The 18,933-nt window shown below is 38.2% G+C and overlaps 1 protein-coding gene across 1 annotated transcript in view; it reads left to right on the top strand.

Moving 5' to 3' along the window:
• LOC139448133 (uncharacterized) overlaps positions 1–18,933 on the top strand; it is a 152,939-nt gene that overhangs the window by 54,026 nt on the left and 79,980 nt on the right. Inside the window, exons 5-6 of the mRNA XM_071229655.1 lie at positions 13,680–13,791; positions 17,175–17,266. Coding sequence (XP_071085756.1) covers positions 13,680–13,791; positions 17,175–17,266 — 204 coding nt within the window. The remainder of the gene's footprint in view (positions 1–13,679; positions 13,792–17,174; positions 17,267–18,933) is intronic.

The following is an 18,933-nucleotide window of genomic DNA, read 5'->3' on the forward strand; positions in this document are numbered from 1 at the left end:
TTGTCACCAATACAAAGTGGCTGGATGAAATCAAGCAAAATAAGTTAGGTGTGAAAACGAACGCTGTACACACAGTGTAGCATTTTCTCCTATTTTTGAGCTATCCATTCGTCTATTCGTTCAAGATCTGCTCCGGAAACGAGGACTACCGCTATTTTCAGCGTAAGTCAAAGTCGTTGCCATGGGAACATGAAAAATATATAAAAAATTAAATCCCAAACTATCAAAAGGCATGGTTTTCAAGATGTGCTCCGGAAACGAGGACTACCGCTATTTTCAGCCTAAGTCAAAGTCGTTGCCATGGAAACTCGAAAAATACTTTTTTTAAAATCCCGAACTATCAAAAGGCACCAGTTTCTCACTAGACCTATTTATGTGCCACTTTGGGTGAAGAAATATTGTACGGTTTTCAAGATCTGCTCCGTAACGAGGACTACCACAATTTTCAGTCTAAGTCAAGGAAATTGCTTTGAAACTCGAAAAAAAAAAAAAAAATTAAATCCCAAACTATCAATAGGCACCAGCTCACCACTAGACCTATCTGTTTGCCAAGTTGGTAAAGAAATGTTGTACGGTTTTCAAGTTCTGCTCCGGAAATGAGGACTACCGCCATTTTCAGTCTAAGTCGTTGTCTCGGAAACTCGAAAAATATTTTTTTCAAAAATGCCTTACCATCAAAAGGCACCAGTTTACCACTAGACCGATCTATGTGCCAAGTTTGGTGAAGAAATATAGTACGGTACTCAAGATCTGCTCTGGAAACGAGGATTACCACCATTTTCAGTCTAAGTCAAAGTCGTTGCCATGGAAACTCGAAAAATAATGTTTTCAAAAATCCCAAACTATCAAAAGGCCCCATTTTACCACAAGACCTATCTATATGCCAAGTTTAGTTTAGATATCTCCAACGGTTTTTGTGTTCTGCTCCGGAAACGAAATGTGACGGACGGACAGCACGCATTCCTATATCCCCCTTCCACTTCAGGCGGGGGATATTAAGGTTGGAAATTCCCTGTTCTGTGATATCATCCACTGGCATTTTAGGCGAAGCAAAAAAATAAAAGTACTGAAAAGGACCTCTGAAAATTAGGTACTTCGTAAATGTCGCCATTTTTTACACATTACTAAAACACCACTCACGGCGTTATTTACAGCATGTTTTGAAATCTAAATTTCGGATATTTACTCGGACAAATGAATTTCAAAAATAGCATATTAGTGATCACGGGTACCTGTCTTTTATGAATTCACGAATGATCATTCCAAAACGTCTCCGATAACCCAAGAATCGTTTAGAATGTTTTGGAAAATACGCAAACACGAACGCCGAAGTGAACTTTACGCCATATTGGATAGTGTTTAGAAAATCACGTTTCAGGTACACCGGTTATGGGACGCCTGTAACATCACCTATATTTCAAAACTCATACATCTTTGAATTCCTCATACATATTAGAATCAAATGACCAATGGTCTTTGTCACCAATACAAAGTGGCTGGATGAAATCAAGCAAAATAAGTTAGGTGTGAAAACGAACGCTGTACACACAGTGTAGCATTTTCTCCTATTTTTGAGCTATCCATTCGTCTATTCGTTCAAGATATCAGCTCAAAATGTTCAGAATATGCATGGGAAGAGAATCATAGGAAGAATTAGCGAATTTAAAATAGATACACTGCAATGATTTGATATTTTCAACAAAAATTGTCAAGGTTACCGTCCTGTGTAACGCCATGATTGACGCAAAATCACGCACAACGACAACGGTATTTATGGGAATTTCTGACTATTTCCGTTGGTTTCAATGAAACATATAGCAACAAATAACAGTACAAAGATTGTCAGAATGTTTCTGATTACTTACATGTCACATTTATGTATATACGATCCCTGCATCAACGAAAGTCCCCTCGTAAAATCCTGTGAACTGTTGACAGTGAACACGCCATTTTGTAAAAGTCGGTCACAGGTAGTGATGTCATACGTCAACATTGTTGTACATATTTGATAATTGGTAAAGGTGAAGGTCCTTGAATGAGTGTGCACACGATCATTGTATCATGCTGTTTACAGTTTCAGTTATGATGTAGATTTTGCATATCTTTTATACATTTGTTTACACAATTAATTTCACTTTGGATATTTTTCAATGTTCAAAATGATATCATACGTAAATATAGGCCACAACATGTATGAACGATCCGTTGATAATCTCCTGTTTGTTTGAAGCTTGTTTACATAAGACATTGAGAGGTTTATAGTGTCGAATAACGATATTTCTTTCCTTTGGACAAGTGTTTCAAGATGAAGTGTAAATGTAACTGCAGCATGTACGTATTTCTTGGGATGTTTAATAGTCAATGTTATAAGTTCATATAACCAATGTCCATGAATGGCCGTTTCATTTTATTTTATAACTAAAATTGAATATATTACTTTAAAAAAATGGATAATATTTTTCGGTAAAATATATGCACACATTTCTGAAAGAATTGTCTTGGTCTTGGAATTGTTTTTTATGTCGTTTGATACACAGAACAGTGATATCTAACAATTCGCCAGGTGCGCGTTAGTCACAAACAATTTAGGAATTATTCCTCTCGTTTTGCATTATATAATCAATGGGTTCATCCTTTTTTCAATATTGTGATCACAGGATATTAAACTGTTTACTTTATTTCTTCAGGAATTGTAAAAAGTATAAAAATAAAAACCCATGCCAGGTACCCCGTGGGTTCAACCTTATACGATTATCCTGATAACTCTATACCAACAAAGCTTTCCTTCGCATCTTTTATTGTGTAATTCTGAGACGCGATGAAGAGAAATACTAACATATAATAATGACAAATTATATGTCCAATATTGAATATAATTTTGGTTGTTTTGAAATATTCTTTTGGGTGTTTCATTGCGTAAATTGTTTACATATTCAAGACTTATTTACTTGAAAGCAGTCATTTTATGTTTTGTCGAAAAAGCGTGAAATTCCGTTTTTTACATCGAGATTGTCCATACCATGAACCATGAAAAATCAGTTTTCGTCAATATACGGCATGCTATTATTGACATTGAATGTATGTCGTTATACAAACGCATATAACTCCATTTGATATGTAGTTATGTCGTTCAGATATTAGGCAGTATATTGTTCGCTCACAGTTTCCATACAGCTTAATAAAAAAAATCGTCGCACAGTACTTTTATCGGTGTACGATAAAAAGCGGAAAAATTACTGTTTTTCAACACAAGATAAATTCGCGGACAACACTTAGAAGTGTCTTTTTTTTAAAACGGTTTAATAATTGCAGTTATATTTACACCATCCAATAGGAAATTTAATATTCTCTACCTCTGCGTAATTTTATAGCCAGAGGTTGATCCAGTGCCGCGTGAGCGCAATTCTCGCACAACCTTCACTTTTCTTATCTTAGGAAAAGGTGCGTCAGAAAAAAAATAGGCATCCAGAGGGTTAGGGTGATTAATACTTCTGGGTGCGTCAGTGTTACTCATTGGGTGGGTCACCGTCACCACCCAATTGACGCAAGGGGATCGTTATACATATGTATATTAAGGCTTAGTGTAAATCGAGTCTTTATTACAGGGAGAGTAGTTGGCATCGACCAAGAGTGTGACGGCGGTCCCGGGACCGTGGATCCCGAGTCCCTTTTTCATACTAGCATAAACATACAGTTTTACACAAGTATTGACTGTATTATTTTCGTTTCATTGATGTGCAAACTATATGAATCCGCAAACTTTATGAAACTTTACAATGACGGACAGGCCAAGCTGTGACGCTTAATTATCTAATAGAACTTTTATTATGTGACGTCAAGTGTATATATAAAGTAGCTTTATGACAACATTCACATAGAGGATGTAACGAAAGGGTGAAATCCAATGTAAGAAATATACGATACATATATTATTCTCTTTTTGATAAGTATTTCTAAGGGGACCCTACCTAGTTCGCGTGGGGTTGAGGACGTCGAACGAGCAGCTAACTTAAGGAACATTAAATGAACATTTTCATTCACTGCGGTTTTGTTGACCCCATACTTCTGCTTCGTACATCAGAATTGGTAAGACTGTAACCTCGAATGTTTTAATAGCTCATTCTAATGGTAGATCAATACTTCTGGATTTTATAAAGCAGAGCATACCAATCTCCATTAGATTCTTGGAGAAATCGTCTGTTCTCATGAAACTTCACACCAAGGTTAGTATAGCTGTTTACTATTTCTGGATTATTCTTACTGAAGTAAATGTCAAATTCCACTACCAAAATTTACAATTTAGTTATCTCGCTATTTCCTTCAAGTTTCCAGCTGATACAATAGACATTTAAAGCATCCAATGATTGTGGCTAGCGTTTGACGTCAGCATAAAGTAACATAAAACAAAAGTCCCATGGATCAAGGAATGATGTTTTTTTCCGTAAGTTTGTCAGGTGGGAAAAGTGGTGTGCAAAGTTTAAAAATCAAATGTTTTGACAGAATGGAACTTGGTTCTTTTCTAAGATTGCAAATCTTTTGAGTTTTTGAGAATCCACATGGTATTCCACTTGTCTCAAATACGAGAAAATCGTACTTTCTGTGAATATAAAGAAAGTCCTCCCTTGATTGCGTTAAGGATAATGGTTAGTCTTTGAGACCAGATTTGGTCGTACATTTGCTGCACCCACCAATATATATTTCTCTTGATGGAGCTTTGGCATCAAGTACGAAAGAGGAATGGACATGTTTTCAGGTTTTAGAGTCAAATTTAAAGTTGATATTACTGAAGCATGGTTTTGGCAGATTTCTTCCTCAGTCAACATATTAGCCTTATATGTTGCATTACTTGATAAGTCACTTATACCAAGCTCTTCGATAAAACAATTCATGTGGTGATGCTTACATATTTTGGTGATATTATGTGAGGCATTGTCAGTGGGAACAACTACAGACTTTTCATGTTGGGCAGCCAAACTTTGGATGACATTTGGCGGGGACAGAATGGGTTTTGTTCCATTTCTGTTTCTTCTTTTTCAGTTTGTGCATTTTACCAATGCCAACATCATGCACTGACTTAACCCACTCTGGAAGACATTCGACAGGTTCTTCTTAAACTTTTGGCCCATTTTTTGTCACATGCTTCGACAGCATCAATAATGAACCAGCTGGTAGGAGGATGCACACGATATTGTGGTCAATATTGGTCTTACCGACGGAGGTTGTTATTGTCCATTATAAAAATAAGTCACCTGTCATTTCATCTACAGGTTGGTGGCAGTATGGTGAGTCTTGGCAGTCACAATTACTTGAATTTACATCGTGAGCTGAATCCCCGAAGATCCGGGGTAGAATAGGTCTTCAGCAACCCACGCTTGCCGTAAAAGGCGACGATGTTTATCGTAAGAGGCGACGAACCTGATGGGCGGTCAGGCTCGCTGACTTTGTTGATGCATGTCATCGATCTCAATTGCGTAGATCGATGCTCATGTTGTCAATCACTGGATTGTCTGGTCCAGACTCGATTATTGAACAGACCGCCGTCATATAGCCGGAATATTGATGAGTGTGGTTTTAAACAACAAACAAAACACAATGAGCTGCCAAGTCCACATTCTCCTATACTTTCCAACAATTGAACAACCTGGATGAAATGGAGGTTCCTGAATTGTGAAATAACATAGCACATTTTTGGAAACTGATTTTTGTCTGAGGATGTTACATAAATAAGTCATCAATTCCCTTGTTTTCAAATTTTAAATTCAAGAACGTGTGGTCTTTGTCGGATATAGAGACGTTCTAGCACTGATAGCAAGCGTTCGTTTGATGTAAGCTGTGCTGTATCCTACTAGTTACAAATGAATGGTATCCTCTGGCCTTCGTTCTTTCTTGTGACCTATGGCTTGCATAGACCTCTTTGGGATACCGGAAACAGACTCATTCCGCTGACGTTGGCAGTTCGCTGGTTAGAAAGGGTCGTTAGGTCATTCTGATGTGACCGTAATGGATGTCCTCAGATCTTTATTTAACTACAGAACTCAGATCTAATTTCAATGAAATTGGTCATCCGAGCCGACCTGTCCCTGTTTTAGCCCCTTAATCCCGAGCGCCAGGCAGGGTAACTATCAATACCACCCTTTAACGTCTTTTCCTATGACGCGGCCAGGGATCGAATCCCCGACCTCCAGGCAGACACTCTACCACTAGATCAGAAGGTGGTCTATACGTTAACTACACGTTGATTTCAAAGTGGAGTATTAGGTTAGTAAAATACGACACGGGTTGTAAAGTAATCTGTGTTTCTCCCAGACTATTTAATAAATCAAAGTAATGCTTCAAAATTCTTTAAATGTAGATTCTTAATGTACGTTACAGTGAAAGTGATACTCCTTTACGTTGAATATTATTAAACTGAGATATTAAAGTTATTTTTTTCCGTTCGCTAATCGTAATAGAGCATATAATAACCTAGTATAGCTATCATGAATTTTAGAGAAATATGCCACCAGATGTCTTCAAAGGTAAACTATCATTTCAATATACATCATTTCATTCGTGAGATTTAAATATACTAACATGTTTAAAAGTCGATATTCAAACGGTACAATTTTCGAAACTGGATTTGTCTTTGTAGGCACTGAGCCCTGTTTGGTGAAACGGAAAATAAACGTAACCAACAGGTTACAGCGCGGCCTCCACCACAGGTACCGCGCCAGACCCATGTAACAATAAGAACAAGCATGAAATACTCATATCCCCCGCCAATATGACATGTCCGGTTGTGGGCAATGCATTAGCTCCTGCGAACTATCTTCACTTGACCTTTTTGTAAATGGCCTGAATGCAGCACTAAAAAGTTATCACTGGTGTTGTATTGCCATCTGCAGTTTATGATAGAAAACGTAACTGAATCTGTAATGAGTTGTGTTATTACTTAACCCTCTGGATGCCGAGTTTTTTTGATGACGCACATTTTCCTAAGATCGGAAAAGTGAAGGTGGTGCGGGAATTGCGCTAACGCGGCACTGGATCTACCTCGAGCTATAAAATTACGCAGAGGTGAAGAATATTAAATTTCCTATTTGATTGTGTAGATTTAACAGTAAACATCAAACCGGTTTTAAAAATAGACACTCCTAAGTGTTGTCCGAGAATATATTCTGCGTTGAAAAACAGTAAATTTCTCCGCTTTTTATCGTACACCGATAAAAGTACTGTGCGACAATTTTTTTAATTAAGAAGCTTTACGGAAACTGTGAGCGAGCAAAATACTGCCTAATATCTGAACGACATAACTACATATCAAATGCAGTTATATGCGTATGTATAACGACATACATTTAATTCCAAAAGTAGCATGCCGTAAATGACGAAAACTGCTTTTTCTCTATGACGTCAAAAGGTGACAGAGAGGTTACACACGTACAAAGAAAAGGGGACATGACTCCGCTATGCTTAGCTCTAGTTTGTTGTAACTCAGGTCACTTGGCGAGAATTAGCTGTTGGTAAGGACAATGTATTATCGTGGTGTTTTGTTCAGGAGGAACCAAACTATTCCAACACAAATATCGATATTGAAACTGTACACGTTTAGTTATAAAATATACCCTAAAGAAATTTTGAAATCGTTCTTCATAAAAAGGAGGTAATAGAGAAATGGATGGCCCTATCTAACCTATAACTTAGTCCTTAGATTCCAACATTCTCCTGATTGTGTAAGTGTAATTTGGCTAATGTTGCATCATTATTAATGGAGCACAAGCCTTAACATCAAATGTAATAAAATACCCTAAAAATAACACCATTCCTTTTGACGTCATGGCTGGTTTTATGTCTTTGATAACGTCGGAAAAAGACGACACTGGTATTTTGATTAATATCTATCTCCCCTAATTTTCTTGCATGGTATGGAAAATCTCGATGTGTGGAACCGAATTTGACGCTTTTTCGACACAACATAAAATGACTGCTCTCACCTAGTAAATAATGTCTTGAATATGTAAACAATTAGATAGTTCACGTGTATCTTAATTGGACAAGACACGCACCTGTTTAGCATCAATTTACGTAATAAAATTCCCAAATAAAAATATTTCAAAACAACCAAAATTATTTTCAATATCGGACAATTATATTTGTTCATTATTATGTTATTATTTCTTACACAATAAAAGATTGGAAGAAAGCTCTATTGGTATAGAATTATGAGGATAGTCGTATACGTTTGAACCAACGGCCGGGTTACCTGGCATGGGTTATATTTTTATACATTTTACAATTCCTGGAGAAAGAAAGTAAACCGTTTACTATCCTGTGATCACAATATTGAAAAAAAGAATGAAACCATTGATTATATAATGCAAAACGAGAGGAATAATTCGTAAATTGTTTGTGACTAACGCGCACCTGGCGAATCGTTAGATATCACTGTTCTCTGTATCAAACGACATAAAAAAAAAAATTCCAAGACAAAGACATTTCAGAAATGTGTGCATATATTTTACCGAAAAATATTATCCATTTTGTTAAAGTAATATAGATCTATTCAAGTTTCGTTATAAAATAAAATGAAACAGCTTTTCAAAGACATTGGTTATATGAACTTATGATATTGACTATTACAAATCCCAAGAAATACGTACATGCTGCAGTTACCTTTACGCTTCATCTTGTAACACTTGTCCAAAGGAAAGAAACATCGTAATTGACACTAAAAACCTATCAATTTGTTATGTAAACAATGTTCAAACAAACAGGAGATTATCAAAGTTTCGTTCATACATGTTGTGGCTTATATTTGCGTATGATATAATTTTGAACATTGACAAATATCCAAAGGGAAATTAATAGTGTGAAAAAATGTATAAAACATATGCAAAATCTACATCATTACTGAAACTGTAAACAGCATGATACAGTGATTGTGTGCACTCTCATTCAAGGACCTTCACCTCAAAGAAATTACCAAATATGTACAACAATGTTGACGTATGACATCACTACCTGTGACCGACTTTTACAAAATGGCGTGTTCACTGTCAACAGTACGCGGGATTTTACGAGGGGACTTTCGTTGATTCAGGGATCGCATATACATAAATGTGACATGTAAGTAATCAGAAACATTCTGACAATCTATGTACTGTTATTTGTTGTTATAATTTTCATTGAAAAGAACCGAAATAGGCAGAAATTCCGATAAATACCGTTGTCGTTGTGCGTGATTTTGCGTCAGTCATGGCGTCACACAGGACGGTAACCTTGACAATTTCTGTTGAAAATATCAAATCATTGCAATGTATCTATTTTTGTTTCCCTAATTCTTCCTACGATTCTCTTCCCATGCATATTCTGACAATGTTGAGCCTATATCTTGAACGAATAGACGAATGGATAGCTCAAAATAGGAGAAAATGCTACACTGTGTAAAATCTGAATTTTGCTTTGTTTACATTTCAAACAAGTGCAGTTTTTCGAGCACAGCGTTCGTTTTCATACCTAACATATTTTGCTTGATTTAATCCAGCCACTTTGTATTGGTGACAAAGACCATTGGTCATTTGATTCTAAAATGTATGAGGAATTCAAGGATGTAGGTATCGCAGATAAGTTTGAAATATACGCGATGTTACAGGCGCCTCATAACCGGTGTACCTGAAACGTGATTTTGTAAACACTAGCCAATATGGCGTAAAGTTCACTTCGGCGTTCGTGTTTGCGTCTTTTCCAAAACATTCGAAACGATTCTCGGGTTATCGGAGACGTTTTGGAATGATAATTGGTGATTTCATAAAAGACAGATACCCGTGATCACTAATATGCTATTTTTGAAATTCATTTCTCCGAGTAAATATCCTAAATATAGATTTCAAAACATTCTGTAAATAACGCCGTGAATGGTGATTTAGTAATGTGTAAAAAATGGCGACTTTTACAATGTACCTAATTTTCAAAGGTCATTTTCAGTACTTTTGCTTGGCCTAAAATTTTATTCGACTTCAAAGTGAGGGTTGTAGAGGAAGGACATATATCTCCCTCTGGCATCCAGGGGGTTAAACAATAATCAGAGAAAGAAGGGAGTTCTTACTTTACTTAGAGATCATTGAGAGCAGGGGTCACCATGAGGTGTACTGAGAAGTACAGCACCAATCATCTGAGTAGTAGACTGGAGTCTGGAATGCTATAGCACTGGTATGAACAGTAAACAACAAGTCCAGTATAGCTCCAAGACAGTGAGTTAGAGAGGAATGAGTTGAGTCATTTTCTACACATTTCAGCGGCAATGTAGTGAATCACAAGCTTTTGGTCAGAGATCTCGCGAGATCCAAATTGTATGCAACTCGCCGCCGTGTGAATGCGGAGTTGTATACAACTTCAGTTCGTACAACTAACTGCATACAACAAATTTTATACAACTAGTTGTACCGTGTGAATGCACCTTAGACGACTGAGCCACTCGTGCTTCCTGCCAATAAAGAGGAAACCATAGATGGGAATGAAGGAGAAAATGTCCATCTTCAAAGATTCATTCTGGACATCTAGATCAGCTTCAACAACTGTTCCGTTGAAATCTGATTGATCACTACCACACAATCCATGGGCCATCAGATGCTTCAACAATTTTCATGTGATCATTCTACCGCATTAGCTTGAACAACTGTTCGTGGTAATGTACATAAAAAAGCGCAACCTCCTCTTCGGGGATTCTTTACATTAGGATTACTAGTTATACTGTCCTGACGCAAACTGGTATTACCATTAATTTTGAAACTATTTTCAGGCCACAAAAGCGTTTCCTGGACGCAAATAATATCTGACAGTTGTGAAAAGCTTGATATTAAATGTTTAACAATATCTTCATGGGCTTCAAATCCCAGTGCAAGATAGTAAGGAAACCGAGAGTTTTATCCATTATTCTTTATCAACATGCAAATTAGTCAAAATATCTCATGACACATCAAGAAGTCAATGCATTTTTGCAGCGGATACCATTTTCAAGTTGTGTTGAAAAACCGGCAAAGACTTGGAATAAGAAATTCATGAAATTTTGAGGGGAGCTACCTAGAATGGGAGTTGGAGCTAAAGGAATAGTATCAGTTAAGTGGCTTCAGCATAGGACATCTTCGTTTCTACTCGACCCGTGAAGATTCCGGGGTAGAATAGGTCTTCAGCAACCCATGCTTGCCGTAAAAGGTGACTATACTTGTCGTAAAAGGCGACTAACGGGATCGGGAGGTCAGGCTCGCTGACTTGGTTGATGCATGTCATCGATCCCAATTGCGTGGATCGATGCTCATGATATTAATCACTGGATTGTCTGGTCCAGACTCGATTATTTACAGACCGCCGTCATATAGCTGGAATATTGCTGAGTGCGGCGTTAAACAACAAACCAACCAATCTTTTCTATTCTGATTCTTTGGACAGACATTACTTCCTTGTAATTTTGACAGCCTTTATAAGAAGTACTGTGATCACCTCCGTAATTTCGATATTTTGAAACACATTCAGCGTCACAATCATCAACCTCATGAGCCGCACAACATCGTGTGTAGACAGGAATAATACTCTTGCATCGGGGTGAAACTTGACTAAATTGATGACAATTGTAGCATTTTAGAGCTGGGGGAACAAAAGACGCGCACCCGGAATGATTGAAAGTACATTTTGAACCGTTCGGGAAGATGAGGGGTTGCAAATGTCAGCAAAACAGAAGAGGTAACTCCTTTTTTCCGCCCAGGCTTTGCCTCAAAGACCTTTTGACCTTTAAGTTGATGAACTATTTCCCCTATATTCACATCATACTCAACATTGGAAATACCTCCCTTGCTTTGTCTCAGGCTCTTCGGGTCACTACCCCTGGCAGGGATGTCACCGATTGATGTTAAGGACCATGCCTCCTTTAACTGTTAAATAGATTTGCAGTAAATCACCAAGTCACCTTTTCAAGTTTTTATCACAAATTTCAACATCATCAATAGGTTTCGATGTCACGAGACAAAGGTAGTGGGCTCAAGTTTTTAAAGCTAAATCTGGGGTCATCTGTTCTAAATATAACTAAAAGGTTTCACTGGCACACCAGAAACTTAATTCAAATCGTCCTGAGACACGTCATGCGTGTATGCGCTTTACATTACACCATTGTAATGTAATTTCCGGCAAATTCTGCATCGGTAGATGTTTGTTCAAATGCATTTAGTTCACATTCATAATCATCATCCCCTATGCCCGTCCATATCACTATCCATATGACGACGAATTCCCCATGACAAAACCAGCGAAAATTGCGACTTGCCACGTGGGGCGAGAAGTCAGTGCAACAGCAAACCAAGCAAAGATATAAGCCAATATTTTAAGCTGTCTAATTTTACTTACCTTCGTGACATTATTAATCTAATTATTTCCGAAATATAGAAATGTAAAAATGTCTATATGAGCCTTAATGTCCGTATGAGTCAGCGAGAGCGACTGTCCAGGCATCAGTAGCTTCCCTTTGTATACGTCGTCGCCCGTAGAGTAGAATCTACCTTGCCCAGTTTATTAATATTGTAGAAACGGTGAGCTCCGCCTGTGTTTCTTTTGGGTCACATTCGCGTGGGTGATTTTGTCTTTAGTTTATCATTGAAATAATATACAATAAGATACAAGTTGAAGAGCAAAATCATAGATGTACATATCTGAAATCGAGTGGGACGATCTGTTTTAATTTATGAATTTTAAAAAGTACAAGTAGTCATCAACAAGGAAATACATACGATGAGTCATTTGAAGTATGTGTAAAATATCATATGAATGTCAAAAGAAAAATGAGGACTTTTAAAAAATACTAATCAATGTCATTAATAGCCACTGAAAATATAGTAAACAACTGCTTTCACGGAATATTTATTATTATTCTTATTTGCAATCCTTTCATTCTTAAAATTTCCCGTCTTTTCTGAGTTTTGAAAAGGTAGTCATAACAATCCACATGAAGGATATATTTCATATATTACGAAAGGCTCCCCCAAATAAATGACGATCATACATTTACGTGTTATCTTACAAGAACAAATTATTATTGTTTATTTGATTTTCATAATAATTACGTCACCACATCTAGAGCCACATTTATGAATTCACGACAGTATCAATGGCGACAAAAATCATTCTGGTAATTGTTTCCTTCAAATAATGGGAACCTTTCTCAAAACTGCAAGGTGCGATGGAGGAATGAACGTGTTGTGGGTCGTAACCGGTTCCATTTATTGTATGCGCAGCAAGTTATGCGCGTTTGCAGACAAATGTAGACAGGAGTCGAGTTTACGATATTCGTACCTCCACCGTTGAAGATTTCGATCTTAGCTAAGATCCCGGCATCTTAAATCGCGCTAAGATCGGTTGTGCACGTTGTAAAGGACAATTGTATGGTGATTGTAAAGTTGATTGTAGGTGCCTAAGATCAATTGTAACTGAGACTGTTCTGTGCAAGTGGTCCTAGAACGGGCAATTTTAATAACTCTGAATTAATAGTCTTCGATCGACACGAATTGACCTAATTGAACATTGAACTACAGTTCACGCGAAAACATACGAAACTGTCTGTTGTATAAATAAATATTGGGCAGCAGCAGCAATCCAAAGTTTGAATTGTGAACCAACAGGACCAAGAGCAAAATAATCACATTGTCATTCTTATGTAGGAGGGTCTGAAGAACGACGTGAAGCGACATCGACACGAGGCACGGCCCCTTATCCTGGAGCTCGACACTTGTGATAAAGCCACTCTCTCCAGACTCAAATACTTCACCAGAAGTAAGCCCTGTATCTGCTATTATTTACACAGCTCGAAAAAAACATAACAGTTTTAACACAATGGACAAAGTCTTTTTCCATATACACGTAAGCACTCACACATACTTACACACGTGAGCACACACTCTCACGCGCACAAACATAATAAATATATATACCCCTCGCTAAAAGTATCGCACCACCAAGATTTTTTTATAATTAGAAAAGAGATTGGTAAGGAGAAGCTGGAAAGCGAAACAAAAGAAATCAAAAGTATTTCATAATGTCAAATAGGATGGGAATTTTATGAATAATGGGGAAAATGAGCAAAGAAATAAACAACTTTATTCGACAGCGACTACAAGGACTGTAATTGGGGATAAAGAGAGGTAGTATAAGTATGGTAACTGTCAGGAATGAGATGGACAGATCAAAACGTACTTGGCTTAGTAACGTACCCATGTCAGTTAAATGCTCAACTGTATTAGTCAATATCCGGTGTAGCCACCCCCTACACGGATCACATCCGCAAGATGTCTCCTCATGTTCAAAATCAGACGCCTGATCCTCAACTGAGGGATCTGATCCCAAAAATTCAGCTCTGGGCTTCGAGAAGGCCAAGGCAGGGTCTTAAATGGGTTCTTGTTCTGGAGATGATCAGTCACAGCTCGTACTAGATGGGGTCCGGCATTGTCGTCCATATAGACCGGACGTATGGCAAGGGCATGGTCATCCAAATAAGGCACACCAAAACTGTCCAATATGGTATCTTGGTACCTTTGTCCATTTAATGTCCTCTGAACTGTGACCAAATCAAGTTTACAATCAAAGGTGCGGCATCCCCATACCATCACTGAGCCGCCACCACATGCCCCTATTTCCTGGGACCGATGAGATGTTCAACTTTGCCTCCATAGGAGTCATACCGATTTTCGTTAGAACAATGACCTCAATTTCCAGTGTGCTCTAGCCTGACACCAGGCGTAACGGTCCCGCATGTGTTGTGGTGAGAGGAGTGGAGGCTTTATTGGTCTTCTGGCCCTTAACCCTTCTGCATTGAGTCGACGTCTGATGTTGCTAAGGCACACTCTGTTGTGGGTATGCCAGTGATGACGAAGAACATTGCAAGATGAGGTTAGCAGCCGTTTTGTCTGGCGTGCAAGGACCCTGTCGTCTCCGGCATTGGTATTCCTTGGGCATCCTGATCTCGACAGGTCCCTCACATTTACAGTCAATGTGTGTTTTCTAATGGAACGACGGATTACAAAATGATTATGTTCAACACGAAGGCAAATAACCTCACATGACATGCCAGTTTGGTGCATGCCAATGATTTGCCATCTTTGATTTTCTGGGATAGTACGCTCAGGCATTTCTGTTATTATCGTTCAGACTTGCAAACAGACCAATCCAGTCCTGGCCGATAAGCCCCTCCCCAAAGCTTCCGTCCTCGTTTTAGGAGTTCTTGGGGACAACCACTGGCAACTCGATATAGTGTCCGGCGAAACTAGATTTACACGGCATGTAACATACCTACATGTAACAACCAATAACACACCTACATGTAAAACACCTACACTTAACAACTAGTAACAAATCTACATGTAACACACCTGCATGAAACAACAACTAACACACCTACGTGTAACACGCCTACATTGCAACAGCCAGTAACACATCTACATGTAACAACCAGTAACACATCTACATGTGACACATCTGCATGTAACAACCAGCAAAAAAAAATACATGTATAACGTCTATATTTTAACGAGTAACGCATCTACATGTAACAGCTCTAAACGTAACAGCCAGTTACACATCTACATGTAATAATCAGTAACATAACTACATGTAACACTCAGTAACACATCTACAAGTGACACACATACATGTAAAAAACCAGTAACACACCGAAATGAAACACATCTATATGTAGCACCTACATGTAACACATCTACATGTAACACACTTACATGTAACACATCTGCATGTTACACCTATATGTAACACACCTACATGTTACAACCAGTAACACACCTCCATGTAACACATCTACATGTAACACCCACATGTAACACATCTACATGTTACACACCTACATGTAACGCCCACATGTAGCAGATCTACATGTAACACCTACATGCAACTTACAGTATGTAAGAGGCAGTAACACACATAAATGTAACACATTTATGTAACAGCCAGTAAAAACACATACTGTGTGTGTTACATATATATTACATAACAACCAGTTACACACCTTTATGTAGTATCCAGCAACACGCCTACACGTGACACACCTACATGTCACAACCAGTAACATACGTATGTAACAATCCGTAACACACCTACATGAAGCACATAGTAACGCATATACATAACATACATCAACACACCTTCGTATGACGGCGGTTTGTAAATAATCTAGTATGGACCAGACATTCCATTGAGATACGATGGCATGCATCAACCAAGTCAGCAAGTCTGACCACCCCATCTCGTTGGTCGCCTCTTATGACAGGAATAGTTGTCTCCTATTTATAAGGCATGCTGAAGATCATTTCTAACCCGGCTCTTCACGGGATACCTATATGTAACAGAGAGCAACACACCTACATGTGACAGACATGAACACACCTACATGAAGCATACAGTAACACATGGACATGAAACAGACAGTAACGCATGGACATGTAACAGACGGTAACACATGAACATGAAACAGACAGTAACACATGGACATGAAACAGACGGTAACACATGGACATGAAACATATAGTAACACGTGGACATGAAACAGACAGTAACGCATGGACATGAAACAGTTACACATGGACATGAAACAGACAGTAACGCGTGAACATGAAACAGACAGTAACACATGGACATGAAACAGACAGCAACACGTGGACATGAAACAGACATTAACGCATGGACATGAAACAGACAGTAACGCATGGTCATGAAACAGACAGTAACGCATGGACATGAAACAGACAGTAACGCGTGAACATGAAACAGACAGTAACGCATGGACATGAAACAGACAGTAACGCATGGACATGAAACAGACAGCAACACGTGGACATGAAACAGATAGTAACGCATGGACATGAAACAGACAGTAACGCCTGGACATGAAACAGACTAACGCATGGACATGAAACAGACAGCAACACGTGGACATGAAACAGATAGTAACGCATACGAGTTTTTGTTTGTTTGTTGTTTAACGCCGCACTCAGCAATGGTCCAGCTGTAGGTGGTCTGTAAATAATGGAGTCTGGATCAAACAATCCAGTGAGTAATATCATGAGCATCGATCTACGCAGCTGTGATACGATGACATGCATCTTACCTCTTGGGCTGTTTTACCAATGGCAATCTTGTATTGTTTTCAGGTGACTTCATCTCTCAAGAAGACATGGGGAAGTCTCAGAAACTGATCAAGTATATGGAGTACGCCTCGCGACATAGGCAAATGTTCGATGAGGTAAGTAGAATGTAATGTTGGCTATGGGGGAAGATCGGACATATTCCGACACCCTATGGACACAATGCTGTGTTGCGTCTGGCTTGTGCTTCCTAACACGTACCTGCAAGAAGTATTAACGAAAGCACAAATCGCCTCGCTTGTGACCTTAAGCGGTATAACATACTCGTCTGTTCTTGAGTATCGGCCAATGGACCTACAGTATTTCGTCCTGGAACTTCCAAGACGATAGCTGAAGTAGTTTCACTTTAATCGAAATTGTAGATCTTTATTTTGATACACCAGGCAGTGTTTTTATACTGACTGTTAAGCCCTCTCCTGTGTATTCAATATCAAGTATATTGTGCTTTTTGTAATGTGATATTAACCTTTTACAACTGACAAAACTAACAATAGATATACATAAAATGTTCACAAATATTCCTTTAAACAGTGAGCGTGGGTATATGGGTTTCTACTTTTGTTTGACAGTGCAGATGAAGATTCCAGATATCCATGTATACACATGTGCTATTTATACATAACTACACTGTGCAGGGATGCAGATATCTCTTGCACACTTGGCAGCAAGAGGGATTATTATCTTTCAGAATATTGTTAGTTACACAGTTTTCATAGGTAACAAAATATAGTTCTTACATGCCACTGGTTGACGTAAATAATAGTAACGCATAGAAAAAGTTACATATGATAAACAGGTAGTAATAGATATTCAAATGAGATATAAAGTGACACTTAGTTATGGATGTCTCGACACAGATCACGTACGGGCATTTGAATGGATTATGTCTGTTCTTTGTTGGAGTGAAACAGTCAGACGGCCTTTCACGAAGCTGTCTTAGCGCTAAGAGTGCCGTAAAGGTGTCGTAGCGAAAAAGATCTTAGCTAAGTCTATTAGCTAAGCTGTCTTTGCGCAAAGTTATCTTAAGTTTACGACAAAAGTTATGACAGGGTGGTATGGGTCTTCTGAGCTTACGACGGGTACAATGGCGGGCAAAAGGCAACATGTTGAAGAAAACTATCATTTCTGATCACAAAAAGGAGTGTTTTCCACTTGCACTTTCAAAACACGAACAACAGATCACATCAAACATAGCTGTAACATTGTATTTACCGATAATGCCGTATGCCTATCTGCGAGTCGAAAACAGATGGATAGCTTAACAATAATTCCATTCAAAATGTTACTCTACCGTTTTCATTTATTTCGGTTGAAACACTAGCTACATATGCGCATGCCATCGCTTTGACCGTGACCTTTACTTGTCAAGTACAGTTAATTTATTTGGATAGTGAGAGTGGTTTCCATTTGACCACGAGTACAACGTATGACATATATAATGGAATAAGCACTTTTGTCGATTATCTATAGCCAGCTGTTTGGAAATCATTTAATCCATGATGGATGCATGCATGTGTTTCATTGTGTTATATGCTCACGATTTCCTTCTCACATCCAGCAAAAGGATGTTTCTTGAAAGGTGTTTGATGCAATCTGTCTTCGTCTAATAATAACTGAATCGAGTTCTATAAGTTCACCATTTCAATAGATACACGAAACTTTAGAGCAATGGACTAAATTAAGGTTCAGGTTGGGTTGTAGATAGAATTTATACTTAATATTTAGATATAGCCGATTATATGCCTTTGAAAGGTGGATCAGATTT

Source organism: Haliotis cracherodii, unplaced genomic scaffold, assembly GCF_022045235.1.
Source record: "Haliotis cracherodii isolate W230 unplaced genomic scaffold, xgHalCrac1.p SCAF_10, whole genome shotgun sequence".
In the NCBI taxonomy this organism is placed as follows: Eukaryota; Metazoa; Mollusca; class Gastropoda; order Lepetellida; family Haliotidae; genus Haliotis; species Haliotis cracherodii.